This window comes from Pipistrellus hanaki, assembly GCF_964339955.1.
Source record: "Pipistrellus hanaki genome assembly, chromosome: 16".
NCBI classification, from domain to species: domain Eukaryota; kingdom Metazoa; phylum Chordata; class Mammalia; order Chiroptera; family Vespertilionidae; genus Pipistrellus; species Pipistrellus hanaki.
In genome coordinates this window covers 7,317,138-7,330,315 of record NC_140518.1, presented here as the reverse complement: position 1 = coordinate 7,330,315, position 13,178 = coordinate 7,317,138, and the positions used below count along the sequence as shown (strand labels likewise).

General features: G+C 46.6%; 1 protein-coding gene across 1 annotated transcript; it reads left to right on the top strand.

Moving 5' to 3' along the window:
* The first annotated feature begins 452 nt into the window (after positions 1-452).
* Positions 453-12,917, top strand: CDC6 (cell division cycle 6). Its single transcript, XM_084863706.1, has 12 exons — positions 453-561; positions 1,598-1,787; positions 2,681-2,962; positions 3,086-3,285; positions 3,535-3,710; positions 4,672-4,778; positions 5,224-5,363; positions 6,880-6,980; positions 8,138-8,202; positions 10,873-11,075; positions 11,742-11,882; positions 12,186-12,917. Exons 2-12 carry the CDS (start codon positions 1,610-1,612, stop codon positions 12,273-12,275), a joined length of 1,683 nt encoding a protein of 560 aa, XP_084719832.1. The 5' UTR covers positions 453-561; positions 1,598-1,609; the 3' UTR covers positions 12,276-12,917.
* Positions 12,918-13,178: the final 261 nt, after the last annotated feature.

The window sequence follows — 13,178 nt, the reverse complement described above, 5'->3', positions numbered from 1 at the left end:
CAGAGGATGTCTTATTTTCGGAGAAACACGGTAGTAGCTCTTTAAAAAATGTAGCCATTAGGATAAGGAAAATGATTTAAGTGCAGCCCTGAGAAGGAACGACCACATCTTTGTACCTCCCATCGAGAGAAAGGCAAAGTCGCGTGCGGTAAAGACTACATCTCCCGCCGAGCTTTGCGGCGTGACCAGTTCGCCTTACGCAGAGTCGCTCCCTTCACGTCTTTCCGGCCGAGGTCCCGGATGTAGATGCCTTCTCTCTCCCCCCCCCCCCCCCCCGCCGCGGCCCGCTCCGCTCAGTAGGCGTGGCCTTAAGAAGGCTCCGAGACACTCTCTCATTGGCTGTGCATTGGACGCAGGGGAGGGTGGGCGTTGGCTTAGGCGCGCGGCATTCCGGCGACAGCCAATCGGAAACCTGCCTGGCCTTTGGCGGGAGGCCGGAAAGCTGCGGCTGTGCACATTTGGCGCGAATGTGTCAGGACTTCGCTGCCGCCGGTGTGTTCAGGGGCTTGTGAAGAACCCCTGGAGCCCTGTGCGGAGAGGAGGGAAGGATCCGGCCCTGAGGTGACGCAGCCCTGCGGGGAGGAGGGAGAGGATTGCCCCGGGAGGCTGGGGGCAGAGGGGTGGGGGCGATTCGTGACAAGGCCCGCTGGTGCAGGGAGCGGAGCGGAGCGGAGCGGAGCTGAGCTCAGATCCCGGGAGATGGGAAGGGAAGGGAAGGGGAAGGGTTGGGGAAGGGGAAGGGGAAGGGGAAGGGGAAAAGAAAGGGGAAGGGGAGTGTGCGCTGTCGGAGCATCCTGGCAGTTGTGCTGAGGTGAGGTGGGAGGGAGACGTGCCGGGTGGGGTTGAGAGCTGTGTGCCGTGGAGGCTGAGTGCTGAGTGGGGTCAGGGGGTGGGGGTGGAGAGGAGAGAGACTGTAATTCTGGAAGATGGTGGGCTGGGGTCAGGGGGTTAGAAGTGGATAGAGATCAATAAGGATAAACCTCTTGCATCGCTCCGGGGAAGTACTGGGAGCCAGAGTGCCCGGTTCGCGGTGACTTCGGGCCTGTGTGCTCTCAGTTTTCTCGTCTTCGGGGTCATTTTAATAATAGTACCTACCCCTAAGGTAGTCATATTTGTGAAACTTTGATGAGGCTATACCTAAACTGTTCTCTTTTAAAATACATATATATATTTTTTTTTTATTGATTTTCCACAGAGAGGAAGAGAGAGGGACAGAGCTAGAAACGTCGATGAGAGAGAAACATCGACCAGCTGCCTCCTGCACGCCCCCTACCGGGGATGTGCCCGCCACCAAGGTGCATGCCCTTGACTGGAATCGAACCCGGGACCTTCCAGTCCTCCGGCCGATGCTCTATCAACTGAGCCAAACTGGTTTCGGCACCTAAACTGTTCTTAAAGCTTTGTACACATAGCTGGTAGACAAGTTTTTGCTATTCTTGCATAGATTTGGATGGGAAGCAGAACTGGGTGCTCAAGTATTGCTATCATTTAGGTATGAAATAAGTGCTGGTCACCAGCTTGAATTCTATGCGAGGTGTTTTTCCTTCAGTTTTACCTGTTGACTGGCTTTCCTTCCTGTTCTCTTTCCCGTGCCCAGTGTGTTGCCATCATGCCTCAAACCCGATCCCAGTCACAGGCCACCATCGGCTTTCCAAAAAAGAAGCCGCCTCGGACGTTGGACAAAGCTAAAACCTCGAGTGACACCAAAGTAGAGCTGACCAAGGTCAAGGCCAACCCCCTTACTCCGTGTGCAAAGAGCCTGCCTCTCAGCCCCAGGAAGCGCCTGGGTAAGCCATCCTCTGTGGCCTCCCTTCACTCAGTAATAAGAATGCTTCATCCTTTGAAGCAGGGAAGTTCTGTGAAGACCACTTGATTCACTTTGGGGTTTTTTCCAGGATGGTTGCTAAGTTCTCACTGAATTTCAGCATTAAGATCACTTATTCAAGTATGTTTTAGGCCTGATCTCCAGTGTCTTCGTTGAACGTAGTTCTGTCGGTATTTTAAATGACCTTACATGCATAGCCCATGGACCCAGAATAGTGGGGTGAGGGCTTGGGGTGGGGGAAATATTGGGGACATCTGTAATACTGTCAACAATAAAAAAAAATAAACTTGTTAAAAAAGGGACCTTGCCGTTAACTGTACTGGATAGTATTTGTGTATTTTTGAAACCTGCCTGAATGGTGGTGAAATTAAGAGACACGGGGATGCTCTTGTTTTAGAAAGGTAGTTGGTAATCCTTTCTTGTGTTAGAGTTTGTTTTTAAGGAGGGGTGATTGGATAGTCGTATCTGGAAACATTTTTGCTTGTGGAAACTGGGGAGTGCTACAGGCATATAGGATAAAGACCAGGGATGCTGCTAAATATTCTACAGTGCACAGGGGACACACCCAAGGACCATTTGGTCTAATATATTAGTGGTGCTGACAACGAGAAACCCCGTTTCAGAGCCATCTTAGAATGTCATCCCACCGAAACCCGTTTGCTTTCTACCCAACAACAGTAAGGCTCAGTGCCGCCACCTGGTGGCCAGCGTTTGCTTCTACAATGAGAGGCGTTTTATTTTGGCGGCTGTGGCTGAGGCGGGAATTCACCTCTTTCTAGGGGAGGCCGGGGCCTTTGCAAGTCCTGTCCTCATCACTGCCACGAATGACCGCGCTTTGATCTTAATGTGTTTCAGGTGACGACAACCAATGCAATACGCCCCGTTTATCATCCTGCTCGCCACCAAAGCTGAGCAAGAAAGAGAACGGTCCCCCTCACTCCCACGCATCCAGGGGACGCAAACTGGTATTTGACAACCAGCTGGCAGTTAAGTCTCCGGGCAAGAGAAGACAAGCCGGAGTTCACCAAAACAAAACGTGTTCCTCTGTTCGGAAAGGTCAGGAGATCACGGCACACCCTGAGCAGAGACGGCCCCCGGAGAAGGAACCTGCGTGCGTGAGGCTGTTTAAGCAAGAAGGTTCGTCCTCCCACAGCAGCTGTCTGTGCAGCCTCGCACCGAGGCTGGTGAACCCGGAGGAAGCCCAGCGGGTCTTCCCGGTCGCCTCTGTCGTATCTAATTGTCCTTTCCTGTCTGGAGCAGGCACTTGCTACCAGCAAGCAAAGCTGGTCCTGAACACAGCTGTCCCCGACCGGCTGCCTGCCAGGGAGAAGGAGATGGATGTCATCAGGAGTTTCCTGAGGGAGCACATCTGTGGCAGAAAAGCAGGAAGTCTTTATCTCTCTGGTGCTCCCGGAACTGGAAAAACAGCCTGCTTAAGCCGGATTCTGCAAGACCTCAAGGTACCTCGAGCGTCTTGAGTTATGATGCTCTTGCTAAAATGGCACTTTGTTAGGAAAGGTTAAGAAAAAGTCAGAAGTCTTACGTGAGATTTTCCCCCCAAAAAAGACATTTTCGGTTTCGTTGTCTGAATCTTTCCCGATGAAAGTGGGGCTTATTCTTTCTCGTTTGCTGTTAACGCCTCAGACACGTCAGGTCCCATCAAGTCTTTATCCGAGGCTAAAATTACTCCTATGTTTGCATTTTTCTAGAAGGAGCTGAAAAGTTTTAAAACTATCATGCTGAATTGCATGTCCTTGAGGAGGGCCCAGGCTGTATTCCCAGCGATTGCTCAGGAAATTGGTCAGGAAGGAGCATCCAGGCCAGCTGGGAAGGACATGATGAAGAAACTGGAAAACCATTTTACTGCAGAGAAGGGCCCCATGGTGTAAGTATTGCTCTGCTGCATGTTGTTCTCTCTAAATCTGCAAGGTCTCTCACCCACAAACTCACATGCTAATCTCTCTCTCTCTTTTTTTTTTAAAATATATTTTATTGATTTTTTTACAGAGAGGAAGGGAGAGAGATAGAGAACTAGAAACGTCCATGAGAGAGAAACATCGACCAGCTGCCTCTTGCACACCCCTAGCCGGCGATGTGCCCGCAACCAACGTACATGCTCCTGACCGGAATTGAACCTGGCAGGCACCTTTCAGTCCGCAGACCGACGCTCTACCACTGAGCCAAACCGGTTTCGGCTCACATGCTAATCTCTTGAATTGAATGTATTGGTTTTTCATAAAAAGACATCCTATATAATAAAAGCCTAATATGCTAAGTATCAAACTGTTTGTTGGACCGGTCACTATGACACGCTCTGACTGGTAGGTTAGCTTGTTGCTGGGATCCAGCCAATAGGGACTGGGTGAGACGGGCCGGACATGCCCTAGAGCCCTCCCTGGCCCCCATCGTGCACCTGTGGGGTCCCTTGGCCTGGCCTGCACCCTCTTGCAATCTGGAACCCCTCAGGGGATGTCGGAGAGCCAGTTTCAACCCAATCCGCACAGGCCAGGCCAAGGGGAAAACACAATGATGTACCAGGTCTCTAGTTTCCCTATATTTGCTCTGTGAATGGTAGTTACATAAGCTTGAAAGGAAAAAAGGAAGGAAAATAACATCTAATTTTAAATTGGAAAAATGTTTTTAAACTAAGTGCTTGAAAAACATATAATGGTACATTTTCATGATGGTGGAGGTGAGACCATTTGTAACCATGACTGGAGACAGGACAAATTATGATCTTCAAACTGGTTTCTGCTGTAGGAATGTGACCTAGAGCCAGCCCAGCCCAGACAGATGGAGAGCTGGGGAAGTGCATGCGGGTACTAATGGTTTCTCCTTCCGTGTAGCGTGCTGGTGCTGGATGAGATGGATCAGCTGGACAGCAAAGGGCAGGATGTGTTGTACACACTGTTTGAATGGCCGTGGCTGAGCAATTCTCGATTGGTGCTGATTGGTGAGTGCTCACTTGTTACTGTTACATGGTGATTCTTAAGAATTCCTTTTTAATTTCTTGTTTATTTATCACCTATTTTATTTTAAATCATCTTTCTTATCAAAATAAGAACATTACTCTAAAATAATAGTAATTTTCATCTAAGGAAAATCAGTTTTGTTAAGTCCGAATGGAAATGACATCAAACTACATTTCAGAGGTGTGCAGCGTTGATTTTTGGAGTGTCTGATTCTGCTTTCCGGTGAACAACCCTAACTTGAAAAGTGCATTCTGTGCTGACTATATACATCTGACCTAATGAGCATTGGGCGGGGAGGAGGGGGCAGCAAGTGGGAAGCAACAATTGGAATGCTGGATTATAACTGGAAAATTTATTCAGCTTTCAGGTGGTTTATTTTTCCTCGTAGGATAGTTTGATGGTTAGTGTTATTTATCTCCTCCGCAGGCATTGCTAATACCTTGGATCTCACAGACAGAATTCTGCCAAGGCTTCAAGCTAGAGAGAAATGTAGGCCACGGCTTTTGAACTTCCCACCTTACACCAGGAATCAGATAGCCACTATCTTGCAGGATCGACTTAATCAGGTGAGTGGCACATTGTACCAAGTTGTGTGTTCCTGGGGGGAAATCTAACAATAGCTCTAAAATGTTTTGTTTGGATGGCATTACTAACCATGCAGTTCCTATGGGCCGTAGGGAGGACATTTTTATAAGAATTTCACCCATGGCTCCATTTATTGGGTGCCTCAGTGTTGAAATAAAAATAAGAGAGGAATCACTCAAATGCTTCTTTTTCAAAAAGCGTTCTCTTTGGAAAATGACCAAATAGGTTTTATTAGTTTTGTTAATTTAAGGTCTGATTGCTTTCTTTTTTCCATTTATGAACATGCTAGTGGCCCAGTGCATGAAATTCATGCACATTAAAAGGGGATTAATTAGAGGAAATATTTTAATATTGCTATTTGCCCTTTCTCTATAATAGAAATGTCAGAGGAAAAGAAAATTAGTAAAATGTATATGAAAATCTCCCTCCTGTCAGAGTCTGGGTGTGCTGTGGGACCCAGAGTCAAGTCCCTACTCACACATGCCTTGAAATTGCATGAGACCCAAACCTGCTAGGCCCACTCCCAGTGGGTGAGATCCAGCCCCAACCAGCCCCATCCCTGTCAAACTCTGCCCCCTTGGGGGGTGCACCCTCAGGTCCCTGCTGGTCACTTGCTACAGGAACCCCACCTCCACTGTGGGTGTGGCCATCTGTGATGGTGTGAGAGTTAATTTGCATATTATCTCTTTATTATATAGCTATACCAGTCTCATAAGTAAATCTCCATTTACTTATTTTTAATATATATATATATATATATATATATATATATATATATATATTATTTATTTTTATTTTTTTTACAGAGAGGAACGGAGAGGGATAGAAAGTTAGGAACATTGATGAGAGAGAAACATCCATCAGCTAGCTGCCTCCTGCACGCCCCCTACTGGGGATGTGCCCACAACCAAGGTACATGCCCTTGACTGGAATCCAACCTGGGACCCTTCAGTCTGCAGGCCGATGCTCTATCCACTGAGCCAAACCGGCCAGGGCAAATCTCCATTTACTCTAGAGCAGAAAAGGCATCTCTTAGACCAGTGGTTCTCAACCTTCCTAATGCTGCGACCCTTTAATGCAGCTCCTCATGTTGTGGTGACCCCCAACCATAAAATTATTTTTGTTGCTACTTCATAACTGTAATTTTGCTGCTGTTATGAATCGTAATGTAAATATCTGTGTTTTCTGATGGTCTTAGACTCTACTCGCCTAAGACCATCGAAAAACACAAATATTTACATTACGATTCATAACTAACAAAGTGACAGTTATGAAGTAGCAACAAAAATAATTTTATGGTTGGGGCTCACCACAACATGAGGAGCTGCATTAAAGGGTCACAGCATTAGGAAGGTTGAGAACCACTGTGCCTTAGACCCTACAGGGTGGCCAAATCCAACATGGACTTACATGTGAACATATTTATGCCTGGGATCTGAATTACAAAGCGGGGGACTCTTATAGTTCAAACTGTCGCCTTCTATGTCTTGTCCGAAGGTCTCCCGAGATCAGATCCTGGACAGCGCTGCGATTCAGTTCTGTGCCCGGAAAGTCTCTGCCGTTTCCGGAGACGTTCGCAAAGCGCTGGATGTTTGCAGGTGAGTGATGGCCCCGCTGGCTGCTTTTATTAAAAAAAAGAAATGCTGCTTAATCGTCTCGCGTAACTCAAGTGACTGTGGTTTAAGAGGCTCCGTTCTGCCACTTTTTTACGCGCAGAAAAGAGGGCTTGCTTCTCGGCGGGGAGTTCTGCATGTTTCCCGTGTTAATGTCTGAAACATTATCAGTCCATTACCTACCGAGGGAGGAACAAATGAGATGTTGCTGGCACTCCCCGTGGTGATTATAGATTGGTTAATTACACTTGTATTAAAAAAGACTCCAGTTTACTTTTCCATTAGCTGGTCTCAAGCAGGTTTATTTATGGACCTGAACCATCTTTGCCTTTAGACATTTTTTTTTTTTTTTTGGCCTTCCTTTGCTTTTTTTGTGAGCACCCCTTCAGCCAGCGGTCCCCACAGTGGTGCTCCAGACCTCTCTCCCTCCCCATCCCCCTGTCCCTCCCGCTGGGGACAGCCTCCGCACTGACTGATGAAATCTCTTTCTTCCCAGTAGGGGCACTGGGTCCATTAAAATGATACTTGCTGTGCTGGCCCGCTCGTCCCACCTCCCCCTACTGCCATACAGAAGATCCAGGTCTGGCTTGTGGCTTCCTGTGGGCAAAGCAGTTTGGAGAGAGCAGTGGGAGAGGAAGCTCTTCCTGCTGCTAGATGGCATGATCCTAGCTGGATCTGAAAGTTTCCCCTAGTCAGCAAACTGCCTGGGTAAAAACCAGCTCTGAGCTAGAGTCCTGCCGGCTGGCGTGGTCTGGCCTCCACAGATGGCAGTGTCTGAAACGGAGGACTCTCTTGTCAGGGCTGGTCCGGGCTGTCTGTAGTCCACTGCCCACGCTCTGTATTCTCTCTCCTATCCGTGATGTTTCTCCTCATCGGAGTTGTTCTCATTGGCTCCATGTATGATGGCCTACTTGGCATCCATCAGAGGAAACGGTAGTGTGGAAGTTCTCGAATTGCCTGGTCTATGAATTATTTCAGGACAACTAAGTCGCCTTCCGCTGAGACATAGCCTAGTTCTGTGTGGGGGCTTTTAAATGATAAAACATGTCTTTCTGTTAATATGTCTGATTTCGAGCCGAGTGGTTTGGTGTGGTGTTTGGTTTGGCTCAGCCTAAATTAATTTTAGAAATATTTCTTTATAGGAGAGCTATTGAAATTGTAGAGTCGGATGTCAAAAGCCAGACTATCCTCAAACCACTGTCTGAATGTAAGTAGTTTATCTCCTTCCCATCTTCCTTTGTAATAGAAGCTTAGCTTTTTTTTTTTTTTTAAGCTTGCTTAACTTTTCCGAGGAAAGAGCTAGAAAGGTGTAATGAACATGGTTAAATCTACGTAAATGGTTGGGACAGAATAAATTTTCTTTGCAAGCTCTATGAGTGGGAACTGTAAACAGCAAGGTTGGATCAGCTTCTCTCCCGGGAGCTTAAGTTGTGTGGAGTTTAGGTATCCGCATAGGTAAAAGCAGAGCCTGGTAAATAAGAGTCAGACAGCGAGAGAATTGGGTTCCACTTGGGATATCTCAAGCCTCGAACCAAGTCTAGGAGGGTGCAGGTGTAAGGATGATATTGCTGCAGTAAACGGCAAGCTATTACCAAAATGGAAAAATTAATTTTCCTTTTCCTCGGCGGTGGCAGATATAAAACAGCCACGAATGACATACCGTGACAGTGTTTAATATCCAGGGTTAATCTTGAGAAGCCCAGCACCCTGATTTGATTGTTTCTCCCTTCCTTCCTGCACTGGCTGAAAGTTATTGAAATTGTTTCGAGCACTGTAGTTCCACAGAGAACACTTTTTATTTTTTCATCACCTTGTTGAAAGGAAATTAATAAAAATACTTCAGAAGTAGCCAAACTTAGTGCTTAGGATTGTCTCCTCCGCCCCCCCCCCCCCCCCCCCCTACCAAATGTGTTAGTGAGCACTGCCAACACACACACAGCTAAAATGGGTTATAAGTTCCTGGTGTAAATTGTTAGGCTAATCTAATTCCTTGACCTCTGGAATATATGATCAGCTCTTAATGGCTCTAGGAAGCTATAGGGAGCCTGACTTCAGCTATATACAAGTGCGGCAGAAATAGGTTTACAGTTGTTCATATGGGAAAATAATACAGCCCTGGCCAAGCGGCTTGGTTGGAGCGTTGTTCCAATATGCCAAGGTTGCGGGTTTGATCCCTGGTCAGGGCACATACAAGAAGCAACCCATACCTGGCCGGTGTGGCTCAGTGGTTGAGTGCTGACCCATGAACTAGGAGGTCCCAGTTGGGTTCCCGGTCAGGGCACATGCCTAGGTTGCAGTCTCCATCCCCAGTAGGGGGCATGCAGGAGGCAGCCGATCAATGTTCCTATCTCATCATTGATATTTCTATTTCTCTCTTTTTTTCTTCTCTGAAACCAACAAAAACATATTTAAAAGAGAAAAGAATCAACAAATGAATGAATATAAATAAGTAGAACAACAAATTGATGTTTTTCTCTGTCTCCTTTTCCCTCTCCCTTTTTCTCTCTAAAAATCAATAAAAATGATAAAATAACACAATAATTAATACAAAAATAATACAAGAACAAACGCTGTTCTGGGTACTCACAACTGTAAACCTACGTTAGCCCCATCCTGTATAAAAGACTCTAATAAGTAGCACTGACTGAGCTTTTTTGACACGTCGTGGGCTGCCCAGCATTGAAGATACTCCAACAAAAGCTGGATAGATGACCGCTGGTTGGTCTGTTTTAGAGCGGGCTCAGCCATGGGCACAGGAGCCAAACCGGGCCTCTAAATTCTTCCAGCCTCAGATTCTGCTACTTGATCAGTGATCTCCAGTTTCTCCACTACTGTTAGCCCTCCGCAACGTCCCATTCGTTGTAATAAAATAGAAGCAACTGGTTTGGGACAACTGCACATGATCTCAGGAAGTAACTTCAGGCAAAGGTTGTTCCCAAGCAAACCCCTCCCGCCTTGCAGTTCATGCATCTCCAAACAATGGGGCCATAGTGCCAGGCAGCCTGTTGGCTGTTTCCCAGCCTCCGGCTCTGAGATGCTGCTATCTGCTGAGATATCCAATGACATTTTCTCAAGTGGAGAGATCAGCTTGGGCAAGTGAACCAAACCTCAAAGGTCACTTGTGGAGGCTCTCTCCAAGACGTACTTAGGCTTGACTCTCCTGCCCACATTTAGCCGCGTGTTTGATTCAACATATGAGGTAATTTCCCCGGCTTTTTTCTTTCTTTTTTTTTATTTTTTTTATTATATTTTATTGATTTTTTACAGAGAGGAAGAGAGAGTGATAAAGAGTCAGAAACATCGATGAGAGAGAAACATCGATCAGCTGCCCCCTGCACACCCCCTACTGGGGATGTGCCCACAACCACGGTACATGCCCTTGACCGGGATCGAACCCTGGACCTTTCAGTCCGCAGGCCGACGCTCTACCCACTGAGCCACACCAGTTTCGGCTCCCCCGATTTTTTCTTCCTTAATACCTGGGCATAGCCATCTTTGCTTCTAGGTTCTGTTCGTCTTCACCGTTGAGATATTAGGAACCCCCAGGGCAAGATACACTAGCTCTTTGTCTGGTCCTTATTCTTTTAGGAGGTGGGTTTTTGTCTCTCTGAGGTTAAATTGTGTTCTGCGGGGCAAAACAGCTCCCCATTCTGCCCAGGAAAAGGATGAGCCTCCTTTGAAGTCACCCACGTTATCCTGGTCCCTTTGGGAGGACAGCATCGACTCATTCTTCCGTTTCTAGTTACAGAGCGGGAACCTCTGCTTTGCCCCTACATGACTGCACCTGAATTTCCTTCAGCTCAAACTTAGTGTCATCTGTCATAACGCACTCCGTTTTAAAAATCTAATTATGCCCGACGTATTTATTTATTTATAGGTAAGTCATCCTCTGAGTCACTGGTTCCGAAGCGGGTTGGCCTTAGTCACATATCCCAGGTCATTTCAGAAGTTGACGGAGACAGGATGACTTCGATCCAAGACGGAGCACAAGACTCCTTCCCTCTGCAGCAGAAGATCTTGGTCTGCTCTTTGCTGCTCTTGACCAGGCAGTTGAAAACCAAAGAGGTCACTCTGGGGAAGGTGAGCTGGGGGTGTCGGCAGATGGCGCTGGGGGAGAGGTGAGACTCTGCAGAGTAGGTAGATGCTTTCCAAAAGGCCCATGGCGCTCCAGCTGATAGGAATTAAAAACGGATTTTTTAAAAAATATCAATATATATTTTATTGATTTTTTACAGAGAGGAAGGGAGAGAGATAGAGAGCTAGAAACGTCGATGAGAGAGAAACATCAACCAGCTGCCTCTTGCACACCCCCTACTGGGGATGTGCCCGCAACCAATGTACATGCCCTTGACCGGAATCGAACCTGGGACCTCTCAGTCCGCAGACCGACGCTCTACCGCTGAGCCAAACCGGCTTCGGCTAAAAACGGATTTTTAACCGTAAGAATAAATACCGGAACCATGTAAAAGGCAGCTGACTGATTTCTCTTGGGTTGTGGTTGAGGATTCAGTTAATCTCCCCAGCCATTTCTGCCTCTTGACGAAATATAAAGCCCCTTTCCTGCATGACAGCAGAGGTTTTGGGCGGTATCTACGGGATGCCCGTCCAAGGATCCTGAGGAAGAGGGAGGATTGGGCATCGAGATAACTTTTGTTTGCAAACCCAGACTCACATTTTTGAAAGATTATAACTAGGCTGCAAGAGATAGGACTAATAAACAACACTTGTTCTCCCTCTTCCTCCCAGCTCCACGAGGCCTACGGCAGCGTCTGCCGCAAACAGCAGGTGGCGGCGGTGGACCAGTCCGAGTGCCTGTCCCTCTCGGGGCTCTTGGAGGCCAGGGGCATTTTAGAGTTAAAGAAAAACAAGGAGACCCGCCTCACCAAGGTACAGCCGGCTGCCGCTCGGTGGCATTCCCTTTAATCGTCCTGTTTGGAGAACCTGTGTTTTGCTAAAGAGTTTAAAATGGCCGTAATTAGATCAATAATTTGTTTCTTGTTGCAGAGAGTGTAAGACCTGTGAGGATGGGACTGGGGCGGAGTGAGGTGGTCGTGTGTGGGGGCCATTGGAAAAGCAGCGTTGAACCCGCTGGGCTCTCGGGAGGACGGTTTGATGGGCAGACCTTTCTGTGCTACGGACTTGGCTTTTGTGAGTTCTCCGCGGTGATGTCTTTTTCCCTCTTCTTTCCAGGTGTCTTTGAAGATTGAAGAGAAGGAAATGGAGCATGCTCTGAAAGACAGAACTTTAATTGGAAATATCTTAGCTACTGGATTGCCTTAAATTCTTTTTTTTTCCTACACTAATACCCCACCTGAAAGTAATCCAGTGTTATTTAGACCGTTATGAAGTCTTCTTGTTAGTACTTTAATGTATTCAGGTCTGAAAACAATCCTTTTTTTTTTTTTTTACTTGAAAGTGATCGATTTTAATTTATAGATTCAAGAATGTTTACACAGACTATAACATCTTTGGGTCTTATTATTTGGGGGGGAGGGTGTTCTTTTTTATGCATTAAAAATGAAGGTCTTATTATTCTTGTGCATTAAAAATGACCAAGTAGACCCTTTTAAATTATATTTACTACCTTAAGCTTGCAAGGATATAGATTTATGTTGTGGACTGTGCATATATTTACCCCTTTGTTCCCTCAAACATTGGTGTATTTGAAAGAACTTTGGTACTAAAATCAGAAGAATGGAAAAGGGCGATCCAGCCAAACAAGCAAGTCCTCGTGGCAACATGGAGGACACTTCGTGATCAAAGGATTTCTTTCTTTCCGGAGCTTCCTGTGTTCGCGTTGCAGATACTTCCACATTGTGGCATTTTAAAGACTCACTGCGTTTCTGAGGCCCTCCCCACGGAAGTGGGGGTAGTAAACAGAATGTAACTCTACAGATTGTGAATATATTTATTTTCAAGTTGCATTCTTTGTCTTTTTAAGCACATTTCCAGAGGAGAACTCAAGCTTTGGTAGTGGGAATTCTTCCCTAAACTGTCTCAGCAGTCTCGTTGCCCTCCATTGAAGCTGTTTGTCTCAAGACGCCTTCGTGTGGGGTTGGATTTTTATCTAGCTCTCCTTTTTCTAGTCTTGTTAGATAAGTTAGTTCATATGGTTACCCGAGACTCCTCTCTTCTGGGTTTGTTTTCTGGTGACATAAAATGGCAATTTGAGATGGGAACGCC

Bases quoted from the DNA above. Each gene is read 5' to 3' on its own strand.
- CDC6 (XM_084863706.1), top strand. From the start codon at position 1,610: ATGCCTCAAACCCGATCCCAGTCACAGGCCACCATCGGCTTTCCAAAA. The intron at 2,963-3,085 runs GTTCGTCCTCCC...TGTCTGGAGCAG, and splicing joins GAGGCTGTTTAAGCAAGAAG to GCACTTGCTACCAGCAAGCA. The intron at 4,779-5,223 runs GTGAGTGCTCAC...TCTCCTCCGCAG, and splicing joins TTCTCGATTGGTGCTGATTG to GCATTGCTAATACCTTGGAT.